This window comes from Idiotropiscis lumnitzeri, chromosome 1 (assembly GCF_059441095.1).
Source record: "Idiotropiscis lumnitzeri isolate Australia: NSW breed Sydney's pygmy pipehorse chromosome 1, RoL_Ilum_1.0, whole genome shotgun sequence".
Taxonomy (NCBI): domain Eukaryota; kingdom Metazoa; phylum Chordata; class Actinopteri; order Syngnathiformes; family Syngnathidae; genus Idiotropiscis; species Idiotropiscis lumnitzeri.
The window spans coordinates 27116441-27127380 of NC_142391.1; the positions used below are offsets into that span (position 1 = coordinate 27116441).

Sequence of the window (10940 nt, forward strand, 5' to 3'; positions counted from 1 at the left end):
ATCAAATGAGACTTAACGCTTCGCTTTTATTGCAGACAGTCTGAAGAGGAAAGCCTTTGGACTCTGGGATGGGTGCCAAGTTCAAGAGGTTATCACTCGACGTTAAAAAAAAAAAAAAAAGCTACATCAGTCACGGTATCAAACAACTGCTCCTAAAAACTTCTCGAGCCACTTCCTACTGTTTCTCTTGTGTGACATATTAATATTTTATTTTTAATGCACCTGTATAAAAATGTCATGCTCCGCCTGGCTCTATATAGCTTCAAAATGTTGCAGAAGAATGGAAGCTTCTATAACTGCAAAGTGAGGGATCTGTAATTATGAAGTGACATTTTAAAGCCCGCGCATATGTCTGCATTTTATTGGAACAAGTGATTGTGTAAATAAATTGTTTAGAGTTTAAAATGGCATGCCTGCACATACTGTACATTCTTCGTGTGATATACGACCTCAGCTGTTGCAGATCTTGTTGTGAGTTGTTCACCACATATTTTTCAGTGGATCTTGCCTGCAGCGCTCATGTCAGAATACAGAATTAATGCACGTTTGTTTTTGCAGTGTTCAAATATATTGACATATTTACAATTTTAATTCGGAATCGGATTACATTAACATATTCTTACAAAATGGGCGGAACATAGACCATATCTTAATGACCGAGGTTATACTCTAGCCATCCCTGTTGCTTTTATCTAATCTATGCATGCTGTCCCATCTTGTACAGTTTAAGCTTTGCATTTGTTACATTACATCTAATCAGTGGTGCTTTTATAGTTTATATCACAAATTGTTATGAAAAACAGTGGAAAGAAAATATTTTTGTTGGTTCCTCCTTGGTGAAATTGAAAACAACACACGCACACACACACGCACACGCACATTGAAGTTCATTCCTATTAAATATAGCTACACGTCCCGGTGCATGAGCCGTACTCCGCATCTAAATAAATATTAATTCGCCAAAACAGACAGCCTGCGTGCAGCCGTGTTTCCCGTTCTCCCTCTTGACGTGAGGGGAGTGGAAACGTGGCAAGTCGGAACAAGACCTGCAGGAAGACCAGTCGGGACACGAGGCGCTTCTGAAGATTTAATTTAACGACTTGTTCCTTGCTGCGTGTACTTTCAAGGCATGAAATGCCAGGAAATGTTGAGCTCCAATTAAATAACAAAAGGGAAGCGCTGAGACAATACGCAGCCTGTGACAGGAGGAGCCTGTAGATGTTATTTTTAGTGGTGTAGAACTTTTGGGAATTCTTACGAAGCCTAGGGCAAAATATTAGGAACCCCTCACAGTCGTTGTAGCTATCAACAACAATAGCAAAGTTTATTGTTAAGTTACATCACTCAATTAAGAGCAAACAACCGCCAAGGTTAAAGTGATTTATTTGTGTTTGTTTGCCCTCAATGTGGCAAGAGTAGTTTATGCAACCAGCTGCTTTGCGCTATGACAACAAGGAGCCTGATTTTGATCATTGTGTCATAATAGTTACCATATTTTGCCAGTTTGCCTATACTTGTTCCTTGGTGGGATCGTAATTGTAAGGATGTGTGTAGGTCACTTGTTTTTCACTAGTGTCCTGTCTTTTTCATGTCCGTGACTTTTTTAATGTCTGCTTCTCTTGAATTGTGTCACACTTCTTGAGGTTCAACAGCGATTTGGACCCACGCCCCACTTGCTTTAAATTATGTCACTGCCAGTGTGCATGGTTTGTTCCTGTGGCTGGTGACCCGATCTGGGTGTACCCTGCCTCTTGCCCAAAGTAAGTGGGAATAAGCGTGATACTTTCACGCCCACCCGTCCCCGCTGCCGTGGATGAATGTTAAGAGATGGAAATCTGTTCTCAACCTAGCACTTACCAAGAATTGTAAACGTAATCTTGTCTCAGTTGACGCACAAACGTACTTACCGATGCTCAGTGTGAAATCTAGGAGTATTTAAATCACAGGTGTCAAACCCAAGGCCCGGGGGCCATATCTGGCCCCAAAGCTCATTTTATGTGGCCCGCAAAGGGCAAATCATGTGCGTCAACTTCCTGTTTCAAGCACATTTTCTTCACTTTTGAGATATGAGATATTGATATTAACTCATTCACTTCCAGTCAAAAAAAAAAGAAAGATTTTTGACGTCTTTATCCGTCAATGGCAGTGAATGAGTTAATTTGTTACCATTCTTACACTTTTAAAATAAATAGAAAAATTGTTGAGCAAACAATTACTTACTGGCTTCTGATTTCACCTTCAGCGTGAGGCCTGCGACACTGCTTACTGTCACCAACTTGTGATTTGATTGGCTATCACAACTGTCAATCAACTCAAAGAGCCCGTTCACTCACACAGCACCGACACCCACAGGGTTCATTCTGAAGGCCTTAGACGAACATTACGTGCCACTGGTTTGATGAAATCTGCCTGGCAACACAAGCTAGCTGAATTGCCACTGCTGTATTTTAATTTTGGTCATGATCATGGTCTTAGGAGAAAGTATTTATTTCTATTATTTTTTTAGGTAATACTTGGTGAACAACTGCATTAGATGATGGAGGTGTACCTAAAGTAGCAGCTGATGAGCGTACATACTTAATAAATTACTCAGTGTGCTGAAGTCATGTGGACCGGCCTATTCCTCGTGATAGTTCTAGATAATAACACTCCCTTTGCTCCACATGAGGAACTATCATCGAAAGGCACTGTTTACTGCCACAAAGAGATAGAGAGTAACTATAAACGCTGAGTCACATAGAGTTCAGCAGTAGATCCTGACAGGTAAAACAGGCTGAGACGAAGCTGCTACAAAAGCCCCAGAAGGGGCCGTACGACGGCCGAGCCAGCGGTAGATCCCTCACATCCTCCGCGCTGCACGTAGAACTAGCGCATCTGCCCACCAACAATGTAACGAATACAAGAGGTTTAATCATCACAGGGCAATATTGGGGGTGTCTATATACTGTGGACACGGAACAGCGATAAGCGCAACAATGTTTTACAGATTTGACGAAGAATTTTAATTAGCTTTCAATTAATTTCATATCTGGGCCGCAGAGGAGCTCGCAGACGGATGCTGACTATCTCGGCTTATTCTCTTGTCGTCATGCTTCATCTGTCTTTGCACGGCCAGATGAAAAGGGTCACCTGAGTCCAACGCACAAAACAGAACTTTAGAAATGAAATTGGAAACTGGCAGACTTTCTTCTGGAACCATGTTGGAGTAATAGTCCTCTATTTAGTCAAACGAGTGTTAAAGTGATTGCGTCGTTCACATGCTTTCTTGCTGTTCCATAATATCACCATCATCACAGCCGTCCATCAACCTTGCCATAATTATTGGGGTCATAGGTGAGCTGGGACCCAGTGTCCATCCTGGACTGGTCACCATTCAAATGCAGGGACCAACGTGAAGATCGGCTTTTGAAATTGAGAGCTATTTTTTGGATGCTGATTCATGTGAAGGACAACCAGTTTGACAGACACTGCTGAAATTAAACATTTGCTCTGAATTATGTAGATTTCTTTTATTAGTAATTAATGATGTTTATATAGTGAAGAATATTTTACAATATGGGAAACAAATCTCCAAATGCAGCATTTCTTTTCATGACTGTAACATTAATTTGCATACAGTCGCATCATTAGGAAATTGTCCCATAAACGGTGAGATGTTTTTCGAACAAGTGTGCAGTCTCTTACCAACCATTAACACCCACATTCCCATTTATGAGCAATTTGGAATCTTGATTTTTTTTTTTTTTTTGGCTGATGCCCAAAAATAAAATAATTCCGACTACCTTGACAATTTTGGTTATGTGTCGCAGATGTAAGCAACAATGAGGTCGCCAAAGTCCTGACCATTGTCTTTGTTTTGTGTGTCAAACAGAGACTTCTATTGTCTGAAAGTGACAGTGGCCCTACAGTGTGAAAACAAAAACTGATGAACCAAGGGTATGCTGCAGGTGTTCAGGTTAAACCTCTCGTCACAATGTAATGATTTCTCGGCATTAATATGCTCTTCAGATTTGCCGCATTCCGGCAGAGAGTTTATTTTAACGATGCCGACTGTCAATATTAGCTGCACCAATGTCACCATCTGGTTATTTATTATTCTAATGCTTCCTTGGTTGGATTTTCATTTTGTGTTTCAGAGCAAACACGCCCACGCGCCAGTAATCCAGATGTTGGCTTCTCATGCTCTTATGCAAGCATTTAATTCCAGGTTACACTCAATTGACATCGAACAGGAATATAAAAATGATGAATCTATTTAGGAACGAGATTATAATGTTCATGTGGCTTCATCATTTTTATAGGGATTTAAAAAAAAGCACGCATTTACTGTTGAATGTATTTCTCACAAGTTTTGCCAGCAAAGAAGACAAGAGTGCAGCAAGAAATGAAGGTCATGAGAAACGTTCCAGAGAAGACACCTGTGTGGGTCGCTTCGCCATTGGTTCACCTACATCCCTGGGGGGGGCACTCCACACCAATAGTGTGTGTTAGTGCATTCCCAAGGCGGCCTTGCCTGCGGAAGAACGTTTAAAAGCGAGTGAGTGTTGAGTGGCCTCTTTAGAGACGCATCAATCAACATGATCCCCATTGTGTTGGCCTCGGTTCTCATTGCTGCTGGTAAGAACATCTGGCCGTCTTCACTCATCTGTGTGTGTGTGTGTGGGTGGGAGTGGGTTTGGGATTGGGTGGGGGTGTACTGCCTCTGGAAGAGCAATGACTCTGCATTAAGGACAGAGTATGCACTGCCTCTGTATCCAGCAGATGGCCCTGATGGGACCATGGTTCCTGTTTTATTTTTGAGGGCATCATGGTAGCCGCCTCCCCGTTCCAAAGTTCAAGTTTGAATCTCAACTCCAGCATTCCTGTGTGGTGTTTGCATGTTCTCTGGCTCGCTCCAATATCCCCGAAACGTGCTTCGTGATTGACGAGCAGCCAATCAAACAGCAGCTCTGATTGGCTCCATTCAACCCGTTGCACCAATGAGAACAACTGTTATAGAAAATGGATAGATTATTTTTTTTTAAATACAACATCGTCAAAGTAATGATGTCATGCAAAATCTACCTTTGTAGACTAATATATTATATTTGCATAAGTGTGTGTTCCTATCCTAAAGGCATCAGCCCCAAGTGTGCCATTCAAACAGCCAAGCAGTTGGCAAACGATATGTGCTTGCTCGTTTTTAAAGAACAAATCCTACCTGGCAACAAGTTGCTCTGCAATTGAGAATCAAAGAAAACGAAACTGAGCAAGGATGGATGGAGAGGTAGATAGTGAGCTAGATGGATGGATGCATAGATGAATAGATAATTTTTTTCTTCCACCTGTTGTCCTTCACGCGTCCTCTTCCCGTAGCCCTCGGGTGCGGCACCCCGTCCATCGAGCCCCTGACTTCCCGTGTGGTCAACGGCGAAGATGCCAGGCCTCACAGCTGGCCTTGGCAGGTAACGCTAACACACATCTGTCTGACTTTTCAAATCCGCTGGCAAGCGTCACGCGCCTGGCATCTGCTTCTTAGCAGACAGACTCAAGGGCCGCTGAAAGTGCAGTAATTAGATGTTTGCCTCTGAAATGAGCTCCCTTCTATTGCCGAAACCTTCGTGTGTGTGTGTGTGTGTGTGTGTGTGTGTGTGTGTGTTCCATGTGCAGATTTCTCTTCAGTATGAGAGGGATGGAGAGTGGAGGCACACTTGTGGAGGATCTCTGATTGCTGACAACTGGGTCATGACTGCTGCTCATTGCATCAAGTAGGAGTGTTAACATAAAAGAACAAACATTTGTGACTACAGACAGCTGGCACGAACGTGGCCCTCAGGTTCGATTCTCTCCGGGTGGCAGCTGCATTTGCAACTGAGGTACTCTTGAGGAAGCAAAACTAACTCAGGTGCCTTTTCGTGGGTTGGGGGAAAGCTGCCAATTCGTGAGCGTGACGCTGTGACGTCAAATTCAAAATTAATCCACACAAGTTAATAAAATGGCCCTTTCAATACACACAAGTGGAAATGAATCAGATTGAAATGAAATGAAATTCTCAAGCAGCATGTATGTGTTTCTGTCCACAGCCAAAAGCTCTCGTACAGAGTGTTTGTGGGCAAACACAACCTGGTGGAGGAAGAGGTCGGCTCCAAAGCCATCCTGCCTGAGAAAATCATTGTGCATGAGAAATGGAACCCCATCTTTGTGGCTTTTGGGTAAGACGTGCTCCATTTAAAGAAAGGGGAGAAAAAAAGAGAGAGATGATTGTGGGCTCCACAGTAGCCGGGTGATCAAAATCAAACTTCGTAAACAGATTCCAAATGCTTTGCTTCCTTCTCAGGGCCAGTTGGGTAATTTGTCTACAATGCTAACATTTGAGAACTGGTCGCAAATTGGATAATGTTGCATGCAGCGTTCTAATTTCTGTATATTCTTGTAAATGGAAAAGAATACCAAGCGGAGACATCACTACTGTGCATAAAATGTGACTTTTTTTCTTTTTTAATAAGATCCAGGTGTGTGTTTCATTAAAAATGACATTGCTCACTACTGACCCAGCATGTAGCCCATATCACAGCATTTTCATTTTTGCAGATCCATGGAAGGCAATTTTGAGAAGTTTAGTCTGTAGTTAAATCTTTTTCAAGACACAGAAGCATATTGTATCTTAGTGTTCAAAATAGCATTGTGTCCACAAACGTTAGTCAAGACCGCAACACACTGAGCAATGCAGCCAACGGCAGCTGAACTGGACAATCACAAAATAAACAACCACAACAAATACATTTAAAAAATAAATGAAAAACACGGCCAGCCCCACTGCACATCAGGCGATTGAACCGCGCACAAAGCAGAATACTGCAACAGTAAAGCTGCGCCCTCTGGTGTTCTTATTGGGAAACAACATTTTGAGTTTTTGTTTTTTATATACATGGTCAAAAAGAAGAAGACTCTGTAGCTACGTTATATCAATATACCAAGGATTCTGATCATATTATAAATGTGAGAATAAAAGTCAACAGGCGTTTATGAAAACCGATTTTATTTCCAAACTTGCAAATGCATGGGAAACACCATCAGCTCTATTCGAAATCATGCTAACACATGCTGGGTAACGACAGCAACAAACAGACAGGCCAACAATAAACATGGGCATACTTTTTTTTTTTAATTTCCTTTAAAAACAGTTGTGGCATTGCTGTGGCTTCCTGTGTCGCTTACAGTAATTGTGAAAGTCTCCTTCATATGTTTCTGCCCCCAGTGGCCAATTCGTGCAATGAGTTCACATGATGCGAAAATGGTTCATTTCTTATGATTTTTATTTTTCCATTCTCGCCGTGAATGCTTCAGTTTGGTTTGGAACAACTCAATATTCCTTTTTGTGCAATTTTTTGGGGGAAATACATCTTTCGCAGTTTTTATTTGGAAAATAATGGCCAGTGTACTGAATGCATGTAGGGAAATAAAAGCTACTACTTTAAACTTATGCTTGACTCCTATAAACACAGAAACTATTATTCTGAGCACAACTTTGCAATGCTGTTGTGCCCTCAGTGTCTGGTTCCAAATGTGCCTGCGGTACAAACAATGAACTTCCCTCTGTGTGTCTCACGTAGAAACGACATTGCCATGATTAAGCTGTCTGAGCCGGTGACTTTGAGCGACCAGGTTCAGCTGGCATGCATCCCCCCTGCTGACACCTTGCTGAGCAACCTCTACCCCTGCTTCATCACTGGATGGGGTAGACTGTACAGTAAGTGTTTAGTTTTTTTTGGGGGGGGGGGGTTGTTTGTTTTCTTTTTTGGCTTACAGCCGAGCAGCTCCAGACTGTCGTGCAGTCTTTTTGAGGATGTTGGATTGAGGAGAAGCCGTATCCCAGGGAATCCTCTAGAGTTGCGATGAAAGTAACATGCATTAGTTCCTGGCAAAAATCATTTTGGGCGGTTAATGCTCCTAAATTGAACATTTGCAATTGCCCGTGGAAGAAGGAGGCAGCAGCTCGTGCGTGCGGTTGCTCACACGGTGTGATGTGTGTTCTAGCCGGAGGCCCCATTGCTGATAAGCTGCAGCAGGCTTTGATGCCGGTGGCTGACCATCCCACTTGCTCGCAGCCTGACTGGTGGGGCATCGCTGTCAGGACCACCATGGTGTGTGCCGGTGGGGATGGAATCGTGGCTGGATGCAATGTAAGTGGGTCTACGGAACGGATGTGAGGAGAGGGCAATGTTTGGATGGGAAATATCACTGGCGTCAGACTGGAACGTCTTATCTCTCAATTTGGAAAATATCACACTTTTTCACACATCTTTACAATTGGCCTGTACACACATGTGGGGGTGTTATTTTTTTCATCATTATTGTCCAAACTAAAGTGTTGAAAATGACTTCCTCTCTTTGAGGAGGCAATGAAATGATTGCACAAACATGCCGTTTTTTTGGTTCTCCTTAAAAGTGAGAATTCCGCCCAACAACAGCCATCCATTTGATAAGTAAATTGTAACAAAGGAAAGAAAGCAAGTCGAAGTAATCTGACTGCTACCATCATAAAACATCAATGCTATACAGACTAATAACCGCAAAACCTTTATTATTGATTCTCATAACTGTCATACAAGTGTAAAAAATTGCGTTTTAAGATGTAAAAAAAAAATAATAATAATGAATGGAAAAGATGCATAATAACTCAACACGGGAATAACTGATAATTTACGATATGGGTTCAAGTATTGTGACACAGTGGATTTGAACTGCTTTGAACATGTCTGCTTCAGGTTTGTGTTATTTTCCTCTTCTCTTTTGTGTTTTACCTTTCTTAATTTACAGCCTACCCCTTACATGAAATGTTGCATGAAAAGCCCCCCCCAAAAAAATCCATAAAGTATATTTGACATTTGATGCCTGCTTGACGGCGGTCTCAATGCCTATATTTTTGGGGTTGTTGACAGCCTTCCTGATATTTTTTAAGGCAATTGACATTTCTAGTCAGTCATTCTTTTTTTTTGGGGGGGGGGGGGCATGAAACTCATTTTACTTGCGTGCCATTAACCAGCACCAGAATAAACCACGATGCCTTGCTTCTCAGGGAGACTCAGGCGGCCCTCTGAACTGTAAGAACATGGAAGGTACCTGGGAGGTGCACGGCATCGCCAGTTTCGTCTCTGGCTTGGGCTGCAACTACGAGAAGAAACCCACCGTCTTCACCCGCGTGTCCGCCTTCAATGACTGGATTGATCAGGTACAGGCCAGACAAATTCTGCTTTATTTCACATCATGTTCTTTTTTGTTTTTCGTTTGAATTTAGTTGTTTAAATCCTTGTCTTTTAGGTTATGATGAACAACTAAAGATAATGAAGTGTCAATAAATCTACCCAACTCTGCATTTGTCTTGTGTGATGAAGTCATATTCAAAAAATGACACATCGGCAATTCTCACCCATTTCAGGGGGTATTTTTATTTTTTTTAAACTCGAATAAGATCCTTGGGTTACCACTTTCCAAACCCAAATGTTGAGTCTTGAAACGAGAAACTAAGCGTTAATTCTTGTTCAATCTCTATCCACGATGAGTCTTTGAGGTACAGGAAGTACTTGTCAGCATGTCATCTTCACCAAAGCAAGCCTAACTTGGTCACATTGATTTCTTCGCAGCATGTTCACGTTATTTTCTGTCTCTGCTGGAAATAAAGACACGCATATATGTGTGCATAAGCGTGCAACGCACCAGAAATACACAAGCTGAGGTAAACAAGCTCAGAGACGCAACACAAAAGCACATTTTCGGAGCGAGGCGGAAACCGGATGCGTGTTGTGTGACACGAATATCAAGTGTTTAATTGGCAGCAGAATGAAACAAGCGGAAATTACGTCCATTTGCGTCACGTCGTTGTCCATGCGTCACAGTTAAATCGCAATATTCAAATGTGGGAATAACTCTGTCCGCTCAAGCATGTATTCTGAAAGTAACGCTAAAACATATGACAGACACCACAGAACAAATTGAAAGTCCATGGATGGTATGACCAGTACAAAAATTGCGGTATTTTGTAGCTATAAGAATGAACGTGAAGCCACATTTTATGTAACTAGCGTCCTCCGGATATACACCAAAGTAACACGGATCACAGAACCAATATTAAGCCCATGAATAACTCACCATAACGCTAAAGCAAGAGCTGCGCGCCGCATAATGTGCATGCGTGGGTATTGTTTCCTGCTATTGTCTGCGAAATGCAGCTTTCTTTTTCTTCTCGGTCAAAGGCTATTGAGTGGTCTCATCGCTAGGCCTTTTCCCCATTATGAAGAAATTTTCCAAATACATCTTTCTTTCCCCCCCTCATTTTGGTAGCTTATCAGTTTATTAGCTACGTGACCAAAAATTTGACATGCGTCAAGCATCTGTCGCAGACGGATGTAACAAAGAGAATCCGCTCACTATTCAAAATGAAATATTTTTTCAGCCTCGGAATGATAAATATAACCAAGGAGGTAGCAGTACGGGTTTTTTTATTTTATCAACGGTGCGTCCCGTCAAAATGGCCCCCGGCCTGCTACCAATTCACGACCCCACTGCTGTATAGGATATAGATCTCATTGAAGGTCGGGGTGGGGAAGCTAGGAAGTTATTTATTTATGTTGGTCTGTTTTTTGTTTTGTTTTTTATAAATATATCACAAGAACCGAATGGCTCTGTAGACTTTGTAAAGCCACCCGCGTACACTTCTTTTGTCACATTCTTGTGTTCAGTGAGATTTTTCTCATGTGAAATATATGCCTTGACGCAATAAAGGTTGGGAAATACTGCCGTACACGAATGGATTTATTGGACTGAACATCTAAGAACAATGTCAGCAATTATCCAGCAGATGTCCTCATATGCTCACGTTGCTAAATTGAGCCTGACTTTTTCTCATTGATGAACCAAAGTGAATAGCTGAAAGATAGCCGACAAACAGATGTGACGTGCTG

The 10940-nt window shown here is 42.0% G+C and overlaps 1 protein-coding gene and 1 long non-coding RNA gene across 4 annotated transcripts in view; both read left to right on the plus strand.

Annotated features, from left to right (window-relative positions):
* The window catches only part of LOC148344060 (uncharacterized), a 117450-nt gene extending 113354 nt beyond the window's left edge, over positions 1-4096 (plus strand). For 2 of the 3 annotated variants that reach the window (XR_015842758.1, XR_015842761.1), the window contains one exon: positions 36-902. This is a non-coding gene — a long non-coding RNA (uncharacterized LOC148344060). Of the gene's footprint in view, positions 1-35; positions 903-3871 lie in introns of those variants that run through there. The other variant, XR_015842759.1, reaches the window with a different exon arrangement.
* Positions 4097-4459: 363 nt separating this feature from the next.
* On the plus strand, positions 4460-9353 carry ela3l (elastase 3 like). Its single transcript, XM_088292392.1, has 8 exons — positions 4460-4617; positions 5356-5444; positions 5650-5747; positions 6063-6191; positions 7593-7729; positions 8017-8162; positions 9059-9211; positions 9301-9353. The coding sequence occupies exons 1-8, from the start codon at positions 4578-4580 to the stop codon at positions 9316-9318; spliced, it is 810 nt and encodes a 269-aa protein (XP_088148518.1). The 5' UTR covers positions 4460-4577; the 3' UTR covers positions 9319-9353.
* Positions 9354-10940: the final 1587 nt, after the last annotated feature.